The 22,706-nt window shown below is 40.8% G+C and overlaps 1 protein-coding gene across 15 annotated transcripts in view; it reads left to right on the top strand.

The window, feature by feature from the left end:
- Positions 1-3,549: 3,549 nt before the first annotated feature.
- LOC144287740 (uncharacterized) overlaps positions 3,550-22,706 on the top strand; it is a 60,337-nt gene continuing 41,180 nt past the window's right edge. For 3 of the 15 annotated variants that reach the window (XM_077854997.1, XM_077854996.1, XM_077854998.1), the window contains exons 1-4: positions 3,550-3,872; positions 19,101-19,174; positions 21,932-21,997; positions 22,533-22,598. In XM_077854997.1, coding sequence (XP_077711123.1) covers positions 3,705-3,872; positions 19,101-19,174; positions 21,932-21,997; positions 22,533-22,598 — 374 coding nt within the window. In that variant the 5' untranslated portion in view covers positions 3,550-3,704. Of the gene's footprint in view, positions 3,873-9,106; positions 9,260-10,817; positions 10,934-19,100; positions 19,175-19,761; positions 20,221-21,931; positions 21,998-22,532; positions 22,599-22,706 lie in introns of those variants that run through there. The other 12 variants (XM_077855004.1, XM_077855001.1, XM_077855002.1 and 9 more) reach the window with 8 other exon arrangements.

Genomic DNA, 22,706 nt, shown 5'->3' with positions numbered 1-22,706 from the left:
CAATACCAACTAGACAGTCAGTCTCAATGGCCTCTGGAGGGTACTTTCGATTACCAAATTCTTAGGGATCTCGATAACCTTTGCAGACGCCAAGGCAAGTGGCTCGAGGTTCCTTATATACAAGCTTTTTGGGATCTGCGCTCTCGGCCCTTCCTCTGTTCTCAATGTTTGATTACCCAAGTCCTGCTTGCCCGTACCCCACCTCCCAACATACCTCCTACCAATTCCAAGGACCTCAACTCTTCCTCCCCTTCTCCCCTTTAGAAAACCCCTGAAAACCTCACACATCCTCCCACTCACTCGGGGCCAGCGGCTCCTCTACCCCCTCCCTTTCCCTGAACCTAACCCTGTCCCTCCTACTCCTTCCCCTCCGGCTTCCCCATCTCCTCCGACTTCCCCTCCGGCTGCCTCCCAGACTTGGTCTCACCAGTCAGCATTGGGCCTTGTCTGTCCCTTGAGGGAGGTGGCAGGGGTCGAGGAGTGGTCCGCGTTCACGTTCCTTTCTCTTTACAACATCTCTCTCAGATTGAAAAATGGCTGGGCTCTTTTTCTGCCAACCCAGATAACTACATCAAAAAATTGCAATATTTAGGGGCAGCCCCGGTGGCGCAGCGGTTTAGCGCCTCCTGCAGCCTGGGGCGTGGTCCTGGAGGCCCGGGATCGAGTCCCACATCAGGCTCCCTGCATGGAGCCTGCTTCTCCCTCTGCCTCTCTCTCTCTCTCTCTCTCTCTCTCTGTGTGTGTCTCACATTAATAAATAAATAAAATCTAAAAAAAATTATAAGACAAAAAAAGAATTGCAATATTTAGCTCAGGCCTCTGACCTTACATGGCACGACCTCCATGCGGTGCAGAGCGGGACCGCGGTGGGGACACGCCGACCAGACCCTGAAACGGTGAGTCCGGCTTCCCAACTACTGGGTGTGGAGGACGACTGACGGCGCCCAGACTCGGACACCCCCTCACCCACGCCGAGCCCTGGGGTGTGCTCCAGGTAGCGGGTAAGCCCGTGTCCTTCTTGCTGGACACTGGGGAGACCTGTTCTGTCCTGCCCTCCTACTCGGGACCTAGACAACCCTCCCCAGTGATGGTGATGGGAATTGACGGCACCTCCTCCAGTCCTAGGTCAACCCCGCCCCTCACTTGTAGCTTGGACGAGTTCCCTTTTGTTCACTCTTTATCATTCCCTCTTGCCTGGTGCCGCTTCTTGGAAGGGACATTCTCCATAAACTCAGGGCCACTGTACGGCTCTCCCCCTCTCCCACCACCTCTAGCCACCTTATTCTTCCCCTTCTGGTGTTGGAACCCCCCGCATCCTCTGCCCGCCTTCCATTTGTCAATCCCCTGGTCTGGGATACCTCCAAGCCAGTTGTGGTGTCACACCATCAGCCTATAAAAATCAGACTCAAAGGCCAATCTACCTATCCAGCCCTTCCTCAGTTCCCCATTTCCCTGACACACCAACAAGGATTAAAGCCCATCAAAGACCACCTCAAACAACAGGGGCTCCTCATACCTACCAGCTGGCCCTGTAGTACCCCTATTCTCTCGGTAAGGAAGCCCACTGGGGCAGATCGCCTCATTCAGGACCTAAGAGTCATCAATGAGGCCATTATACCCCTTCATCTGGTAGTGCCCAACCTGTACATTCTTCTTTCCAATGTCCCACCCAACACCACTCATTTTTCCATCCTCGTGACATCAAGGACTCCTTCTTCACTGTCCACTCACACCCCGATTCCTACTTTCTCTTTGCCTTTACCTGGGAGGACCCAGACACACACATCTCAGGGCAGTTTATGTGGATGGTCCTCCCTCAGGGCTTTCAAGATAGCCCCCACGTCTTCGGGCAGGCCCCGGCCGAGGACCTCCAACAATGTTCTCTGAAAACTAGTACCCTCCTTCAGTATGTAGACGGCCTCCTTCTCTGCAGCCCTTCCCTCTCTTCTTCAGAGGACGATACCACCACTCTACTGAACTTTTGGGGTCCAGGAGATACAGGGTCAGGCCAGCCAAGGCTCAACTCTGCACTCCAACTGTCACCTACGTGGATATCTCCCTAACTCCCACTTCCAAGTCCTTGACAGAGGACTGCATCCAGCTGCTCCAGGACCTCCAACCCCCTCAAAGCTCCGCCAAAATCCTTTCCTTCCTGGGATTGGTGGTTTTTTCCGACATTGGATACCTAACTTTGCCCTTCTGGCTTGACCCGTATATCAAGCAGCCAAGGAAACCCCCCACAGTCCCCTGACTGACCCCATGACAGTCCAGAACCTGTTTTCCAAACTCAGGGACCAACTAATCTCGGGACCCACTTTAACCCTCCCAGATCCTTCTAGACCATTTCATCTTTTTACCGATGAATGATCTGGGTCTGCTACTGGCCTCCTTGCCCAACTGGCTGGGCCAGCGTACTGGGTGGTAGCCTTTCTATCCAAACAGCTGTACCCCACAACTAAGGGCTGGCAACCCTGTCTCAGAGCCCTGGCAGCAGCTGCCTCCCTCACTAAGGAGGCTCTAAAACTAGCCTTGGGGCCGCCCCTCACTGTTTTTTCCCCACACCAATTAATAGACTGGTTGGCTACAGATCCCTGGCCCATTTGATCCCCTCACGCCTCCAACTCTATCATCTACTGTTCATTGAAAATCCTCAAGTCTCTTTATCCACTCCACCTCTCTTCTACCCACATCTTTTCTGGTTTCTGAACCAATGCACTCCTGCCCACAACTTCTGGACGATCTTACCCCTTCTCATTCAGATCTCTCCGATCAGCCTCTTCCTGATCCCGACGGAGTACTGTTTGTAGATGGGAGTTCCGTCATGGCTCCAGATGGCCAGTGGCATGCTGGATATGCAGTGGTCATTCTGGAGACGATTATTGAGGCAGCTCCCCTTCCTCCAGGAACTACCTCCCAGAAGGCTGAGTTAATTGCCCTCACCAGGGCACTCCATCTCTCCAAGAATTTGTGGGTTAACATCTATACAGATTCTAAATACGCCTACCCAATTGCACACACACATTCTATACTTTGGCAGGAATGGGGGTTCCTGACCACCAAGGGTACACCCATAGTTAATGGACCCCTTATCTCCAAGTTGTTGGAGGCCCTCCACTTCCCTACCAAAGTGGCCATTATACATTGCCAGGGACATCGGACATCCCAGGACGTCGTCTCTCAAGGGAACAACAAAGCTGACACTGTGGCCAGACGAATGGCTAAAGAAACTTCCTCAGCCCCTCTCCTGTTCCTAAACACAGCCCACACACCTTCATAGACAGATGAGGAACTTAACACCCTCAAACAAATTGGGGGCAAACCTGGAGATAAGGGATGGATCTTTCTCTAGAAAAAAAATGCCCTCCCAAACAAACTCCTCCACACCCTGCTTACTGAAATCCATAAGTCTCTACATATAGGACCTAAGGCTTTATATCATTTCCTGTCACCCCTCTTATATTACCCCCACCTCCATAGGACTATTGAGACTGTCCACCATTTGCCTGTAAAACATGCTCCTCTGTTAAGTCACAAGGAGGGATCTGTTGACTGGGACCCAACCACCAACTGAGGGGACACCAACTGGGTGAGGACTGGCAACTTGACTTCACCCATATGCCCCACCATAAAACCTTCTGGTATATTTTAACCTTCGTGGATTACAGGTTGGATCGAAGCTTTCCCCACTGCCCAAGAGACCACTGATGTTGTTGCTGAAATACTCATCGAGCACATCATCCCCAGATTCGGCCTCCCTCGAACCTTACAGTCAGATAACGGGCCGGCTTTCACATCCAGCATCACCCAGCAGGTCTCCGAAAGTCTCAACATCAGCTGGAAACTGCATGTACCCTACCATCTCCAGTCCTCAGGTAAGGTAGAGAGGGCCAATGGCCTTCTTAAGGAACAGCTTATCAAATTAATCCTTGAAACATGCTTGTCATGGCCTTCCCTCCTCCCCCTTGCCCTAACCAGGCTTAGGGCAGCCCCAAGGGGACCCTTGGGACTTAGCCCTTTTGAATTACTGTACAGGCGACCCATTCTACTTACTCATAACCTTCCTTCATCGCCACCCCCTCTCCTCTCCTATCTACCTTACCTGACTCTTGAGAGCCCTTCTCCAGGCCCACGCTGATTCTGTCATTCCTGACCCAGGGCCACTGACTCCTGATATGTTGTGAGGTCTGTCCCCCAGAGATAGTGTTTTACTAAAAGAATTACACCCTAAGACTCTAAAACCCAAGTGGACAGGCCCCCATACAGTAATCCTTACTACTCCAACTGCTGCTAAACTTTTAGGACACCCCTCCTGGGTCCACCTATCTAAACTAAAATGGGTCCTCTCAAGATGAGTGGACAGCCCGACCTCTGGAGCCTACCAAGATGCAGCTTTCATGCCATCCTCCTCCTCCTGACCCTACCCCCCAGCCACCCCACTTCTGATTATTGGTTTTGATGAAGGTTTTATATGACAGAATCCTGGAGCCAGGGAAACCGAAGCTGATCCAGCCTCATTTCTACCACTGATTGCCAACCTTTAGGTTGCCAGGCTAGTGTCAATTTTACTCTCTCCCTCCACCTGACCCTAATCCTAGTTCTGATCCTGTAATCTGTTTCACCTATGATCATACTCATCCTAACTGTGAAAATTATTTGGTCCAAACTAATGGAGGCTGTCTTTATTCTTACTGCAATATCCATCACCTTTGCCAAGGTCCTTTCACCAGTCCTTTTACGGCCCATCGTCAGCCTTGTTGTTTTTATCAACAGTCCGGTAAATATGGGCTAATGGTCCCAGACCCCTGGGACCCCCACTGGGCAATGGGGGTAACGGTGAAACTTTACCAATGGGGTTATTCTTCGTATCCTACCACCTGTCTCCAAATCTATAGATCGTACATAAGAGTCTTATAGAATCAATCCACCCTAAAAAATCAAGCTGACACCATACGTGCACAGGAACACTTACAGACTAACCCAACTCAGGACCAGGATCCCTTCTCCTGGGTAAAGCTTATCCAACAAGGCACTTCCCTTGCCAACCTTTCCAGCATAGGCTATCTGTCCCATTGTTTCATTTGTGCTGCTTTAGGCAAAACTTGTGGCTGCTCCCCTCCCTAATGCATTCAGCTGCTCGAGCCCCACACCCACGACCCCGGCGCCTCACCTCTCTCTCACTGATTTTCCCCTATTTACTGACCCTCTCAACCATCAATTCCCCTTATGTTACTCCACCCCTGACTCATCCCTTTGCAATGCCACTTGGTCAAACGTCACCTCTCATTACGCTCCTATCAGCGGTTTCTTTTGGTGCAATGGTACCCTTTCTGAATCTCTCAATACCTCTGCCTCTCTCCTCTGTCTGTCTCCTTGGTTCTGTGATTAACTATCTATAGTCAGGCAGAAGTAGCTCTCCTGGGCAGCCTGGGTGGCTCAGCAGTTTATCGCTGCCTTCAGCCCAGGGCCTGATCCTGGAGACCCAGGATCGAGTTCCGCGTCATGCTCCCTGCATGGAGCCTGCTTCTCCCTCTGCCTATGTCTCTGCCTCTGTCTCTCATGAATAAATAAATAAATAAATAAATAAATAAATAAATAAATAAAATCTTAAAGAAAAAAATAGCTCTCCTCACAGCCCCCCAGAAAAGCAGAAATGAGTGATCTTTCTCCTACTGGTTGTTGGGGTCTCCCTGGCCTCAACCCTGGTGGCCCCAGGGTTGGGTACAAGGGCCTTAATCCATTCTATAGATTCTTCCAGAGACCTATCTGAAAGGCTTCAAATGGCCATCGAGACCTCAGCAAAATCTCTGGCTTCCCTACAACACCAAATAACCTTGGTGGCCCAGGCAGCTCTTCAGAACCGATGACCCTTGGACCTCCTCACAGCCGGAAAAGGATGAACTTGTATGTTTCTCAATAAAGAATGCTACTACTACATCAATGAAACAGGTGTAGTTGAAACCGATCTCCACACCCTCGCCAAAACTCATTGAGTCTCTCCAAAAACTGTCGACCCAACTACACCCCAATGGTGGCAGACCCCGCTAACCACATGGCTCCTCCCCCTCCTAAGAGCACTCCGAATCATTGGCATACTATTAATGGTGGCCCCTTGCTTTCTCCAATTCATCCAATGAATCCACAAAATATCTCGGGTATCAATCAACTTCTTTTACACCCCTGTGCTCGCCTGCCCATCTCCGACATGTCCCACAACACCCCTATATCAGCAGAAAATAGCCAGATCTGAGTCATTGCCCCATTATAACAAAATAAAAAGATGAGAATGTTGGGCTGGTGAGATTGGGGACCTCAAGATGGCCAACCTGGGGCCGGCATCTTCCCGCCAGGCCTCCTTACAATGCCACCCTGCCCCATCTTCCTGCTGAAAACTTTTATAAACCCCTCTGCGGTTTGCCTGGGCGTGACTTCCCTGACTCAAGCCTCTAAGAGTCATGGAACCTCACCCAGGAGCCCTCGAACTAAAGCACGCTCGAACCTACTGCCTGGCTCTGCTGTTTTTAATTTCTCTGCCATTCATTTGGGAAAAATCTAACAGGAAGCTTCTACTAAAAGGAAAAATTAAGAACAGGACAGATGATACACTGCTCTTGACCACTGAATGAGTGAGGTTTCAAGGAGAAGGGAAATTTCTTTAGGATACTTATCTACTGAATAGGAATTAAGAAGGAAATAAATCAATAGTAAAATTTTTACTAGGATAAATTTGCCCATCACATTTAGATTAGGGCCTTTACACTGTGCTTACTATGAGTTAAAAGTTTCTAATGCTTTGTAAAGGTTAACAAATTTAATCTGCATAGCAACCCTGTGGGGTAGGCTCTATTTAATTCCCATTTTACAGAGAAGGGATAAAGAGGTTATAGAGCCCGCCCAAGATCACATGGCTATTGAGGCATGGAGCCTGGATTTAATAAGGCACCCTCTCTATTAAACACCATTCACTGCACAACTTTCCTAAGTCATGAATATCCATCAAATATTGCTTCAGTTGTAAAGAACTGATACACCGCTCTGGAGTGCATCGATGGCTTCAAACACCAATTTCTTTGAGCTATCTTTTCCACCTTTATAAATATTTGCTATATTCCATCTGGAATATAACTACCATCTTTCAAGATCGAAACAAGTGTTACCTCCCCCAGAACGCTTTTCTGGCTCTTCATATAGAAATACAGAACAAACATTTCCTCCCTGGGTTGGTGCTGTGCCTCTGTATGTGTCCAGCTTAATTGCTTATGGTTTTTTTCTCCCTATACAATTGTAAGCTTTTTGTATCTCCTATCTCTGGTACATAACACATGAGGATTGAATAAAAAATCATCAGTTCCTTTGGGTGGTCTTTTACCCACTGAATTTGAGCACATAGGAGAAAAATACATGCAAGTGCAGTGCAACATGATAAAGCCATGGACATTTTCTTCTCTGTGGGCACTGCTGCCTTGGGCCTCTCCCTATCAAGTCCCAGATTCTTAACATTCCTGCTTCTTCCATACTTCCTACCTCATCTTCTAGGCTTCTGTATTTGGTGTGGCAATTGTATGGTGGAACATATTTCTGATCATATGGCTTATTTGTTTTACCTGCCTCGCCCCAGATTCTGAACTCCAAGCTAAGGGAGCTGGCCTGGTGATCCTGACTGTTCTCTTTATTGTCCAGTTCAGACTGATGTTCTACCTTCAAATGGACTTTGATCTGAATTAATTTTGCCTAAGTGCTGAAGCGAAAAGAGCCTGGAAACCAACCCCTGATAGCTATTAACAATGCAAACATAAAGGTCATATCAGACTTTCTTATGAGCAGAATAAACAAAATAATGAACTCATTAGTAAGGCTTTGTGAAATATTCAAGCTATGAGAACTTTGACATAGAAAGGCCTAAATACATAGTAGAACTAATTCTTTTATTCTGCTTGTGGCATGTTAAAGACCATTCTTAATGGTTATCATGATTAATTTAGCATTCTCTCTGACATTTATTTTTCAGATGTCCTATAGGAAATGAAATAATGAAATAATGAAATATGAAATAATGAAATAATGAAATAATTTTGTATGATCCACAGTAAAGATCCCAGATGCCATAATCTTAATTCAAAAATTTCTGGCTGACAGGTGTTGGGAAAATGATTCTAGACTGTAGTAGAGGGACATTGGATCTAAGTTCTACCTTGCCACTTGGAAAAGCCACTAACTTTTTTCAATCTCAATTTCCTAATCATTACCTCTCTCTATATATGAACATGTATAATCTAATCTGTTTATTATTGTGTGTATTTTTAAAAGTGACACATATTTGCAATATAAAAGGGGTTGTTATTAAACAACCCTGTGTCTTATTTTTTTGACAAAAGCACATGCATTAAATAAGTTAAGAAACATCAAAATGCTTACTTCTACCTCAACCATGATTAGAGTCAGGATTTGTTTCATTGGGTAGGTCTTTCTATGGAAATTAACTCTTGAATTTAACTCATTGACTATTCTCTTAAATTATATACAATTGTATTTACTTGGAGTATATCAGCAACATTAACATTTCTTAATCAAAGAAACTTATAAAAAATGTCAATTAGGTCAAGAAAGAAATCTTTTAAAAAGTGAGCTTGTGTAAACTGTCCAGATATGCTATATTTTATAATTAAAATAAAATAATCTAGTCTAGGGATGCCTGAGTGTCTTCAGTGGTTGAGTGTCTGCCTTCAGATCAGGGCATGATCCCTGGGTCCTGAGATCCAATCCTTTGTCAGGCTTCCCACAGGGAGCTTACTTCTCCCTTTGCCTATGTCTCTGCCTCTCTCTCTCTGTCTCTCATGAATAAATAAATAAAATCTTTTTAAAAAATCATCTAATCTATTGATTTTAATATATTAGCTGCTCTTATGGTTGATCTAAATGAAAATTATGGACTTTAAAATCATTTTTACTTCTCATATACACAGAAGGAAAAGTATTATCAAAGCTTAAATCTTTGACTCTACCTGTAGGTCACAGTTCAAGAAAAAGAGCAAATTTAGTAACTTCATGAATGGAGATAAAGTTAATATATTTATTTCCACCAACGACATTTCTTTTTTCATTTTTGTAGGGAAAAATGAAAGAAGAGAGCAGTAAAAACATAACATTTGATTTAAAAATGCAATTTCTGCTACAAGCCACAGTTTCCACTCAGGAAAGCTTCATCCTCCATGGTATTATGTCCATGGACTTGAACTCCACGGAATTAATCTCTATAACCTATGTGAGTCTTCTTGGAATACAGGAGCCATTCAATTCCTGTTTGATAATTTTCAACATCAGTTAGACGTACAATAACCTGGAGAGTGTTGGGCTTACTCTGATGTAGATAAAATTATATTCTGATTTTATAGCTTCTAAGCATCATTTCCATTTCTATTCAGCTTATATAATTTTTCCATCATCCAAACTCAAGCCTGACTAGACACAGAGATATTTGTTTGCTACAAAATTGGGAGTATTTAATGGGGAATATACAAAGAAATTCATAAGATATTCATTTTATAAATAACTAATAATGGCCATGTGTATCCATCTACAGTGAAAAATATATACATTCTATGGGATTCCAAAAACCTTCATTCAAAATTGTGTCACTACTTCCTAGATATGTAAACTTCACTCATCCTATTGTTTCCTGCCATTTCTTGATCTGTTAATCTGGACAACAAACCTCAACCTTGGAGCACAGTTGTGAAATTTAAATGATATAAGTAAAGTGTCTCATATTTTGCAAGGAAAATGTTAGGCAAGAAACAAATCTCAGTCCCCCTCACTGCTTTCTTCTTTCATTCTAGTCTTTATTCACATGATGCTCTGTGAAGTAGAAGCCAGGACCTGATATTTTGAATTCAAAACTTTTTTCTCAGCCTTCACTCTCCTCAACCTATTTTCAGTTGTTCGACAACTACTGACCCCTCTGTCCATTTTAACAGGTTTGCCTACCTATCTATATTAAAATAAAATTTGCCATTGCAAAAGAGAGAGTGTAGACATTTCAAATAGGCAGTCTTATGCAGCTTGTACCGTCTGTATGATCTTGGACAAGCTATTTCAATTCCAAAGCCTCTTCTTTATTTTTTTCCCCTAGAAAATGAGGATAATTTCTCTCTGGTAGGTTTATAAAACAAACAAACAAAAGATCCTAGTATAGTGTCTGGCACAGCATAGGTATTTAAGTTTTATAAAAGGCAAGATAATAAAAGTGTTGATAAAATCCACCATTCCTGAGTGTCTACTTTCTGGCCTGCATGCTCAGATTAGAATGTTTTAGAATAATCTGAATGAAGCATCTTTAATCAAGATGGAACGTCTAACTGATTTAGGGATAGACTTTGATAAGCCCTTAAGTATTAACTAACAACAGGCATAAAGTTCTGAAGTTCCTTTTCCAGGTCTCAAAGCTCTGATTTTACTCACTGGAGTATTTCACTGATGAAAAAAAAAATCCATTTGGATGAAGAATCTGTCTCTTTGTGAGATAATAAATAGTGATAACATCTCCAATGTCTGAGTAATAAATTTTAACTTATTGGTGATTAGAAAATACCTAGATAGGTGCCAGATCCAGTCAATGTAAGATGTGGCTAGGTTTTCCTGTGATCCTATTCGATATCCCTCCCCAGTTCCATTACTAAACCAGCAGAGCATTTTTTATGTATATATTTTTGGTATGACTTTGAATCTAAGTATTTTTAGAGTTTATTAAAATGCTATCCTATAGGAAGGCTTTTTGTATTTTGAAAAGAAAAGTCTTCCAAAATATTCTTTATCAATTTCAGAAATGGGAAAACTGAAGAACAGGAGCAGCAGATGTAGCTGCCTTTTGAGGACCTCTTCCACCTGCAGAAGCATCCCTTCCATCTACCAACTGATATTTGTGATTCAGCAAATTTGGGTATTAAAAAGGATTTGTAGGATAAATAAAATAATATTTTTACAGAAACCTTATTATTAAAATATGTTTCTAAAATCAAAAAGACAAGAAATAACAAATCTGAGTGAGGTTGGAGAAAAGGGAACCCTCCTGAACTGTTGATGGGAATGCAAGCTGGTGCAGCCACTGGGGAAAACGGTATGGAGGTTCTTCAAAAAATTGAAAATAGAATTACCATATAATTCAGTAATTCCACTACTGGGTATTTATCCAAAGAAAACAAAAACACTAATTTGAAAAGACATATCGATGCTTATGTTTATTGCAGTATTATTTACAATAGCCAAGATATGGAAGCTATCAAAGTGCCCGTCAATAGATAAATGGATAAGGAAAATGTGGTATATCTATTCAATGGAATATTATTCAGTCATAAGAAAGGATGAGGCCTTGTCATTTATGACAACATAGATGGATCCAGAATGTATTAAGCTAAGTGATATAAGTCAGACTGAAAAAGATAAATATCATATGATTTCACTTATATGGGGAATCTAACAACAACAACAACAACAAATGGGTAAACAAAAATCAGAATCAGACCTATAAATGCAGAGAACAAACTGATGGCTGCCAGAAAGGGGTTTAGAGATGGGAAAAGTAAAGGGGGTGGGAGACTGAGGCTTCCAGTTATGGAATGAATAAATCAGGAATTAACCTCACAGCATACGGGATATAGTCAATTATACTGTAATAGTGTTGTATGATGACTCATACATACCCTGGCTCACCTAATTGTGTATGTATATGTACATATGTATATATGTACATACGTATATACGTACATACATATACATACATAATTCTATATACATAAAGAATTAGGTGAGCATATCTTTGAATATCAAATGAAAAGCTAAAACATTTCTAGAAACATAGGGAAAAGAAAAATGAATTCCCAAATGGAATATTCCATTTACAGCCAACCCAAATTGGGGGCTGGGCTTCTTGGATATAATTGCACTATATCCTGAGGACAGCACTGTGCTGCCAAAAGGAGTGGTTTTCCTGCTGATGCCCAGGCAGTTCCTACACCCACAGCTGCTATAATGTGGCACAGCCGGCCTCACCCCTCAGTAGATGCTCCAACAACAACACATTGGTGAAGACTCCATGGAGGGATATCATGCATGTTACCTTGGATGATGAGAACTGTATTCCCATCCTGGAGCACGTTCAGGGAAAGGAGGCTGAAAAGAAACAGAGCAAGCCATGCCTCCAGCCTAACTTATGCACCTAGAGTCCAGATCAGCCAGGGAAATGTGGAGAACAGAGCTACCCTCAGAACATCCCACTGACCCTCTGACAATTTGGGGATGCCTCTCCATGCTGCCATCATCCCCCAGGAATACACACTGTGACTCTGACATGCTGGACTACAGCTTGGGCAGCAAAATGTTTAGAATACTTTGAAGACTCTGCCTTGGGTAGTACTCTGACACTTAGACATCCTTTGAGCCAAAAACAAGTAATGAGATTCTTCAATTAAGCAAATAAAAGAACTTCTCTTAATAAGTTAACAGTGTTATACCTTATTATAGTTTGCAAGAAGATACTAAAAACTTAACAATTTTCAGGAAAAATCCCCCCAAATAAGATCAGAGATGATTTCTTTTCATTATAAGAAATCTATCCACAAAATCATAAGATATGCTTTCCCCAAAACACATTTTGATTTATGCATTCCATATATATAAACATATGTATATTTGTGTGTTTAAAGATAACAATGATAACATTTGAAACATATGAAAGAGCAAAATAAGAAAAGGAAAAATTATCTCTTTAACTGACTTTATGCACTTTCAAAAGAATACATTGATAATCTAAAATAATCAACACTTTTAATACTAACTAGGTTGTTACAAGGTTGTAATTGCCTGTGTGTCTAAAATAGGTCTCAACATCATACCCAATAATGTTGCTCAAGTAGAAACTTCAGATTTATTTGAAGGTATAAAATGCCTATACTTTCTGGTAGCCTTGCACAGCCTTATATAAAACAATTGGCTTTCTGGTAAATCTAAAAAAAATCTAAATATATAACACAATTCAGAGTCATAGAAATATTTATTGGCTTATACCTGGGTACTACTGGAACACTGTATGAATGAAGTGCAAATCAGTTTTGTAACACTTATTATGAAATAATCAATACAGATCTTCCCAGTTAATACATGCTTGTGCTAAGTAAGCAGTGTTGTTTATTCGAATAACTCCAGCAACATTTGGCTTTCCAAACACAGTTAGACAAGAAGCCAAAGCAAGGGAAGGAGAAGGAGGAGAAGGAAGTTCTCTATCCCCACCTCCATTCTTTGATTTTATGAGTCACTGCATACAGCATGCACAACATTTTGTTATGCCTTGCGGTCTACCATTATGTTGCTCAGTTTGTAATACGAGGAGCAAGAAGAGGATGTGTTTGTGAATGTTTCACTTGTAACACAATACCCTGAGTTCTCCCTCTCTCTCTCTCTCTCTCTTAGTAAGTGGGCAGGTATATACACAACATGAAAGTGACTTTATTAAATGGTGCTCCCATGAATCTCTTCCAAAATCAAACACCTCAATTAAGCCCCAGTGTTTCAGGCACAGTGTTTTGAAATGTCTCTTCTTGAATCTCTACCTGTACAGCTGTGCCTCACCTGTGTCTCTGTTACAACATCTGGTGGTTTCTATGCACAGCCTTTGGCAGTAGTGGGCAGGTTAATAGGGAGAGTGTCCTCCCTGAGTAATCACACTGAGAGATGGGTGATGATTTAGCTTGACCCCTCCTCTGATTTTCCTTCAGCAGGAAAATTTTATGCTAGAACAACTTCATGCAAATAAGGCTCATTCTTCATTGGAAGAGTTTTAAAGATGGAAGGGACACAAGGAAAAAAGAATTTCAATGGACTGTTCCCCTAGAATTAAAAAATATCTTTTTTTTTAGAAGATCTTATTTATTTGTTCATTATAGACACAGAGAGAGACAGAGATAGGCAGAGGGAGAAGCAAGCTCTCTGCAGAGAGCCTAATGCAGGACTCGATTCCAGGACCCCAGGATCATGACCTGAGCCAAAGGCAGACACTCACCCACTGAGCCACTCAGGTGCCCCTAAAAAAAAATGTTTAAAGGTCGTTATGCTGAACAACTTGTAAAAACTGGTATAGATAGATAGAAATATCTATCATCTATCTATCTATCTATCTATCTATCTATCTATCTATCTATCATCTATACATATAAATACACACAGAGAAAATATCTTTGAAAATTTAAAAAGTAGGGCAAAAACTATAAAGATACCCATGCATGAAACTTCTCCATGAGGTTGTTCATATCGTAGGTGGCGGTCAGTGGCATTCCCATGCGTGGACTCTGAACCTGAGCATTTCCTTTCATCTTAAGGAGTACTGATGCTTGATAATAGTCTCTCTCCTCCATCCCTCCTCCCATCTTAGTGTATGGAAGCAGCCAACTGGAACTAATGGGAAAATTAAGAATAAAAACCAGAAAACACTGCGATGCATCCCTGGGTACATTTGAGTGACTCAATCCAGGGATGCCCCTGGTAAATCCTGCCTTATTAGGAATATAAATGAACTTGTTGAAGAATGAAGGTAATATATTTAGTTGAGTAGTTTTCATTGGTATACATTTGCCAAGTTTATGGTATTTGAAACCACATTAATCACCTTCGCTGCTTTCTTGCAGTCATAAAGAGGGAAAAGGAGGCAAAAAAGATCCCACAAAAAAAACCCACAAAAGCACCTAACACCTTTTGTTTCCTTAAACACTTAAACTCTTTTCTTCATAAGCAGTTGGAAGCATTCTACAGCAATGTGTAAGCATTGGGATGTCATGCAGACACAGCAATATTTCAAATATCTAGTTTCTTTATAGGGCATGCCATATATCATATCTTTTCAGAGAGAACCAGGACATGAAGTGTCCCATTAAAGAATTAAGTGAGATGGCATTGAACCTCAATTTTTTTCAGCCCATTTCTTCTTGCTCCAAAGGTTAAACATCTAAAGGAACATGAATCAGACTTACGTAATAGCTTGCTCTTACTGCTGCTCTCCTAACAAAAGCATGTTCAGAAACAGGATAAAGGGGGAGAAAACCGTAATGAAGAAAATCTGTGCTGAGAAAAGACCAGAGAGCCAATAAAAAGCCTCCCTTAATTGATGAGCAGCTGCCTCAGCTTTGAAAGCATTTATTCAAGTACTTTTTTTTGGCTCGTGCAGTAAGTTGCGCAGATCTACAGACTCTTCTATTTTCTGTGGTAAATCAAGGTGCAGAGATATTAACCATGAAAAGGATACTAAATCATCCATTTCGCGAATGAAATATGGGAAACAATCCCCTCTTGTTTCAAAGGTTCCAAAAACAGAAAACAGAGTCTGCAGCTTCATTTGAATTGAAAAGGAAGTTCTGGAATTGACCTTGTCATTCCTTTTTGTGAATGCACTTTCCAAGGGTTCTCTCACTGGAGATCTGGAGATCAGATCCCCCTCTCCCTCCCGTAAGAGAGCCTGAAAGCTCTTGGAATTTAAATAAAGACAGTAATGGAACCATTCAATGCTGTTAAAGGCTATAGTTAAGACAAATGATTAAAACGCTGAGTTATTAAATTAAATAATATATTTGTGTTCAGCCACAAAGTTCTAATTCTGTTTTTGTCATGCATCTGGGGTTTAAGATACAGAAACTTTATAATTTTAGTCACATATTCTTCTTAAAATATACATTCCTTAACTGGCTTTCAGAAACTTGCTGATTAAGGCAAGAATGTTGTCGAATATTTCTGAAATAACCAATGTGGTTCTTCGGGAAATTATGTTAAAATTCACCAGTGAGCATTTATGGAATTTTCCATAATATTGTTTGCTTCTGTAGTCAAGAGCCTTTGTCATTATTTGGCTTCCTCTCTTCATTTGATTTTCACTTATTTCCTCTTTTCTCCCTTCCTTCTTCCCTCCTCCCTCTCTTCCTTTTTTCCCCCTCCCTCTTCACTTCCCTCCCTCTCCCTCCTTCTTCCTTCTCTCCCTCTTTCTGTCTTTTCTATCAATCTTTCATTTCCATTCTTCCTACTTGATTTATGCTGCACTTCCTGTCTCTACTAAAATTGCAACTCCCAGAGAAAGGAATCTTTTCTACCTTGTTCACAAGTGTATCTTCAACACCTACAATAGTCTTTGGCTTATAGTAATCCATTGAAAAAATCCATTATTTTCTGAATAAATGGTTGAAGAAAATTTATAGGTAATCTTTCTATGTGCAATTAGAGGCTAAAAGTAGATTATAAAAATCGGAGTTACTTATGGCAATAAATGTAAAACCCACCAAAGCCCCATATTCTACTACCAGATAACTAATTTGGGAAAAGAGGTAAAAAATTTTTCTGAAAACATCTGATAATCTATAAACCTATAAGCATTTTCTAAGTATTATTTAAAATGTTGAGTTTTTAAAAACAATAGTTTTCAGAAACAATCTACGAGTAGAAATAAAACTTATTAGGTACACAAGGATATCAACATTAAAAAGTGTTTTTGCAGCCATTAAAACTATAAAGCAGTTACAATAACGTAGAAAAAGGCTTACTTTTCTTGTTAGGCAAATAAAGCAGACCATAGAATTTTATTTTACTGAATAATTGCAACTATGAATAATTTTTTAAAAGATTTTATTTATTTATTTATGAGAGACACACAGAGAGAGAAGCAGAGACATAGACCAAGGGAGAAGCAGGCTCCTCATAGGGAGCCTGATGTGGGACTCAATCCCCGGACCTGGGATCATGCCCTAAGCCAAAGTCAGACACTCAACTGGTGAGCCACCCAGGCATCCCATGAACAAAAATTTTTATAGAAAAAAGAGAAGACAAATTAATGTAAGCAGGAGTGTTTTTGTATTTTTGCTGTTGCTTTTATGAGACTATGGGATTTTTAGGTATATTTTCCATACTTTACATGTTTGTTTGATTTTTAAAACTTTTAAGTCTGCCTATGAAGTGAACAAATTTATTTAAAAAGATAGAATAGAATAAGTGATAGTTTCAGTGATAGCGCTTGCATACAAGAACAGCTTAAATCCAAGGAGAAGTTGGATTCTCCATGAATTGGAAGAAAATAAAACTTAGATCATTAAATTTTGAGCATAGCCTCTTTGGTATTGCTGGGTTTAAAAGTGGAAGGAAAGTCTTACTGTAACACCATGATTGTCAAATTTAGGGTAGCAGTCTTCAAACTATTGAATTTCTTATTGCTTTCCTTCTTTAGTATTATTTTCTTTTAAAACACAAAAAATTGCATTTTCACATATGAGAGTGTAGAGAACTTGAAAGACTAAGTTTGTGAAGTTTCCAAAGGCAATGCAGATAGTAGAGGTAAAGCAAAACATTAATTCTTGCTGTGAATTCATCCAAAATCTGGGCTCTTGACTATTTTTCTCAAATATTCTTACTCTTAATTCCCAAGCGATGGAGAGGAGGTTTGAGTTGGGGGTGTGCAAATAGAAGAGTTACCTCTCTGTTCTAAGGATATCCTGGAGCTTATTAGGAAAGGCTGGTTTTTTTTTTTTTTTTTTTTTTTTTTAATAGTAGGGCTTGGAGACTAACCACCATGACTTGGCACCGAGATCTGATGACTCTATTCCTCCAGAACAGGCAACCAACATTCATCTTCCAATTAGCTGTTTGTCATCAAGTCTTGATAAGCATGTAAGCTTTTATGTTCCTGTTGAAAGTAACCACGATGTCCAAATATTTATGACCAAATATTTGTAGTTAGTTTTAGCAGTGAATTGGTGTTACCTGTGCTCTAAATTTACCCTAGATCATTGTGATTTTTCTGTAGTTCTACTTGACTGGATTATGTAGTACAGAAAAATGGTAAGAGATGAGTTTGGAAAGAGTATCAAAGGCTCATTCACAAAGGACTATTAGTGCCATTTCAAAATAGTTGGCTATAAACATGGAGAAATCAGCAAAAATGGTGAGTCACAGGCAGTAGGAGGTGAACGAGAAGCAATGCCCATGTTTCATGAGAACTTCTGTGGCTGCATTAGGAAATGTGAGGTACGTAGGAGTGGTCAAAAACCGTAAAGCCCGGGAGGAAGTATAGGGTTTTAAAGGGATGATACAGCCTCTTAGTACGACAGTGTTCTAGTAACAGAATAAAATGTGTCTGCAAGATCCAAGACACTTGCTGAAAGCCATTCGCCCCAGGCCCCTACACTTGGCTTACCAATAGAATGGTTTTCTTATTACTTGACTGCACCTACTTTCTCCTAATATTTTTCTGTTTGGATTTGTATTTCTATATGCCACCTGAAGAGCCATCAAGGAAATTCAATTCTGAAGTTCCTGGATTTCATTCTTTTCATTTTTAAAATGCCTTTTTTAAAAATATTGACTTTGGAGAGAGCAAGAGAGAGAGCACAAAATGCACATTCAGGGTTGGGGGGAAGGACAGAGGGAGAGGGAGAAAGAGAATCTTCAAGCAGACTACCCACTGAGTGTGGGGCCATGAAGGGCTCCATCTCACAACCCTGAGATCATGACCTAAGCTGAAATCAAGAGTCAGAATGCTTAACAAATTGAGCCATGCTGGTGCCCCTAAAATGCTTCTTCTTTCAGGGAAGAAGAAAAAATGAAGGCAGCTTAAAATATGCAAAATGACTGATTTACATTAAATACTTGGATGATACCAGATATTACATAACAGCACCCGCAGATGCATATGGATGTATTTATATATATTGTTGCTAGAAATTTGCAAATTCATCACTGATTGAATCACAGTAGTCTACTTTTCAATACATCTAAAGAGCTTCAATGCTTGTGGAATTAAAGCTCTTATCCAGCCAGTGAAAAAATGCTGTGTGCTACTATCCTGCAATAAAAATCCATGTCTCCAGTTAGACCAGTGTACCCCAGTCTACCACACAAGCCACACTTATCATTCTTTCCCCTTTGCTGTCCCTCCAGGTCTACATGTTCCGTATAATCCCTAACTTCTTAAGCATTCTTAGTTCTAATATCCTAGTTTACATGTTTCTCTACCACATATTTTGACACCCGCAGACCATCACAAAACAACTTTAATGTGTCTCTCATTGTACTTTCAAAATTTACAGGATGAAAAGTTCTTCCTGTGTCCCTGGATGAAAATTCAGTCTGTCTCCTGTCTCTCCTCAATGACTCTTGTGTGGTGAGAGTTATTTTGTTGCCTTAAGAAGCATTCACAAAAATCTCAGATTGATTCTTAAACTTCCATTCCCATAAAACGGTCAGACATATAAGTTTTTTCAAAGTGGAAGCCACTGCACTTCTCTCGCCCCCTTCAGATTGTGCTGGCTACCTGCAGCCTGAGGAGGACCTGTACTTGGCTTCTCTGTCCCTCCTCATCTTCTCCCTCCTCACTCACTGTGTACTATTTCTCACAACTAACATATTACAGGCTATGCTCAGAGGACAGAAAGGGAGGGCAAGAAAATCTTACTTCACAGAAGGAGCTGCTGAAGGCTGACTTTTAGGGGTAACAGCGTGTATATATGGCAGCCTCCTCTTCTGATGGCTACTTGGGGTGCTGAGAAGTCCTTGTTCCCTTTTGCCAGGACCATGTCACCTGCTGCTTTTAATGCAGTCAGTGTAGGATTCTCCAGTTCATCATCTACTCCCTTCTCATTCTCTAGGGATCCTGTGATGCCTTAGCAGCTCTGGGATGAGGTCTGCATGCCCTTTGAGATAGTCCTATGTAGCAGAATTTAAGATGACTTCATTCTGGATCTCTCTTAGGTTGATGAGGACCACAGATTCTGTGTCCCAGAAAACTCCAGTGGAACAGAGCAATCCCAGTGGAGCAGCAACCTTTTATTTATGTTTACTGTCATGTCCAAGGATGTTGCTTGTTTTTGAGATTCTCAGGCAGAAATGCAAATTCCACCTGCGATGGTTAGGTTTATGTGTCAACTTAGCTAGGCTGTAGTACCCAGTCATCCAATCATTCAACCACAGGAATTTAACTATTCCTGTGAGGCTATTTTGTAGCTATGTTTAACATCTGGAATCAATTAACTTTAAGTAAAGGAGATGATCCTTGACAAGGTGGGTGGGCCCCATCCAAAGTGGGAGCTAAGTCTTCCCATAAAAGAAGATATTCTGCCTCAATAGTGGAGCATCAGCTTCTGTTTGAGTTTTCAGCTTGGAAGACTACCCTGTAGATTTCAGAATATTCAGTCTCAGCACGATCATGTGAGCCACGCCCTCAAAATACCTTTATCTATCTATCTATCCATCTATCTATCTATCATCAATCCTATAGGAGACCCTGACTTAAACACCATCCTCTCCTGTCCCCAACTGTAGGAGACAGGATTTAAGCTTTACAAATGATCCTACTGAAGCCTCTTTCACTTGACTTGAATTAAAAGATGTGAAACCCACCCACCCATACTCCTTGAGAGGCTCTGCAGGAGCAACAAGCAATTCCTTTCAGAGAATCCTCCCCAAATTCCCATAATTCTTTCGTATCTTATTATGAGTACCTATGAATTGAGTCCTGGACCCTTAGAAAAATTTCGATATGATCAGATACCTACTTCTTTTATCAGATATGTACCATTTAGTATCTTAGTAAAAACTTGCTTATTCTTTTTTTTTTAAGATTTTATTTATTTATTCGTAGAGACGCAGAGAGAGAGAGAGAGAGGCAGAGACACAGGCAGAGGGAGAAGCAGGCTCCACGCAGAGAGCCCGACGTGGAACTCGATCCAGGGTCCCCAGGATCACGCCCTGGGCTGCAGGCAGCACCAAACCGCTGTGCCACCGGGGCTGCCCTGCTTATTCTTAAATAGAATATCTAATTCACATGAATACATGACACAGAAGCATTGAGACAGATGTTATGATGCAGCCAACCACGCATCTGCCATACAACTATGGCACAGTCCTAGCTTTCCAGGACCTTATAGTGCATTTGGCGGAGACAAAATTCACAAACACTTTGTGATTCTTAAATAGGAGTTAAGGAACAAAAGTTTAAGTGGCCTAAAGTGATTGTTGGTGGCCAGTGAAAAGATGATTCTCATTTGGAATGATGGAGAGGAGGGGAAGAGGAAAAGCATTTCAGTTGTGCAGAACAGCAGAAGTAAATGTATGGATGGGTGAGATGTAAGTTTAGAATGGGGGAAAAAACAGTGAGATGGGAATAAATGCTGCCTTATGAGAAATAGTTCTCATATAAGGAATATAAGGTTAGAATGATATTTTGAAAGTCAAATCCAAAAGAAGTCAGAGAAGCACCTAATTGATGTATGATAAATTAGGGAGCTATATGCAAGAGGAGGCCTGGTAGGTTAGGGGAGAGTTTGGAGAATGGAATAAATATGTGAAGGGCTGTAAGCAGCTAGAATTCTGTTGCAAAGATTCAGCTATGTTGACAGCAGGCAGGCAGTGAGTGCTGGAGCACAGGAGCTGAAGGACACTTGAATGGATCATGGGTCCCAACTCTCTGTATTATTATTGCAAGATTATGACATGGCCTGTTCACAAAACACAGCAGTTAGTGTTAGAGCTGCAACTGCACACAGTTAAGCAGATTTCTAACGTGTGTTATTTCCCCATGGTTTTAATTGAAATATATCTGTTTGGAATAGTTTCTAACTAATCTTCTGACATAAGATGTTATTCTCCCAACTGTCATCCAAAGGTGTTGATGTTATACACACTCATCCAAAAAAAAAATGCTAAAGGTCATATCTATGATAAATATGGTGAGCAAGCATAGGTCTTTTTTATTCACCTATGCCAACTTGGAGACATTTTGTTCTCAGTTCAGTTTTCTTTTATTTAAACATCTATGAATTAGCTAAAACAATATACTGCTGCCATTAAGAAAGAAAGTAGAGCATAGCACCTGAATATAACACTAGGTGGTAATTCTATCTTTTTTTTCCTATTTTCTCAGCAGGACTGTTCCATCCTTTGTGAATTTTTGGCAGTCAAAATATCAAGTTCTAAGAAGGAAGAACAAGTGAGTACTTTGCTTTAAGAAGTGCTTTTGAAATGGGTATTTAAGGTTTCTGAGAAGTTATTTACAGGAGTAGATTGGATAAAATAGCAACATACAACACAGAAGTGGCAGCAACAGCAGCTTCCTTTCTCACTCTCAGTGGTGGGGAAGCACTTACGATAATTGCTAGACAAGTGGTAAACTCGGTTGGAAAGATGAGATTGATTTCCACTCCACCCCACCCTCGATGTGTTATGTTTTTGTAATTATATCATGTCTTTAATATTTCTTTTAGGTGGAACGAAAATTTTTAATACTATTTTTTAAGATTCCAAAGGAAAAAAAAATCATAAAGACAATGTATTTTGAGACATAATATTGATGTAACAAACTTGGCCATTCAACAAATGTGCTTAATAGAGTTGAACATTATTTATGGAGTAACTATAGATTAGCGATTTGTTTAATAAAGCAATAAAAATTTACACATAATATGCCTAGTGATTATAGAAGATCTCCCTCTTTCACAACTAAAAACATGTTTGTGCTCTTAAAGGCAAGGTTCTACTGGAGATCCTACCCTTCTCATTTTGACTGGCTTTTGGTTCACTTTAGGGACTAGGTAAGAGCTGTTTTGACCCTTACCTTTATGTTCTGGCATTCCTGATGATATTGAAATTATAATAGTTTGAGAGATAACATTGAATTTTTATAAATGACAGTTTAGAAG

Source organism: Canis aureus, chromosome 17 (genome assembly GCF_053574225.1).
Source record: "Canis aureus isolate CA01 chromosome 17, VMU_Caureus_v.1.0, whole genome shotgun sequence".
NCBI classification, from domain to species: domain Eukaryota; kingdom Metazoa; phylum Chordata; class Mammalia; order Carnivora; family Canidae; genus Canis; species Canis aureus.
Note: the sequence above shows the minus strand (reverse complement) of the source record. Positions and strands in the feature narration are given on the sequence as shown.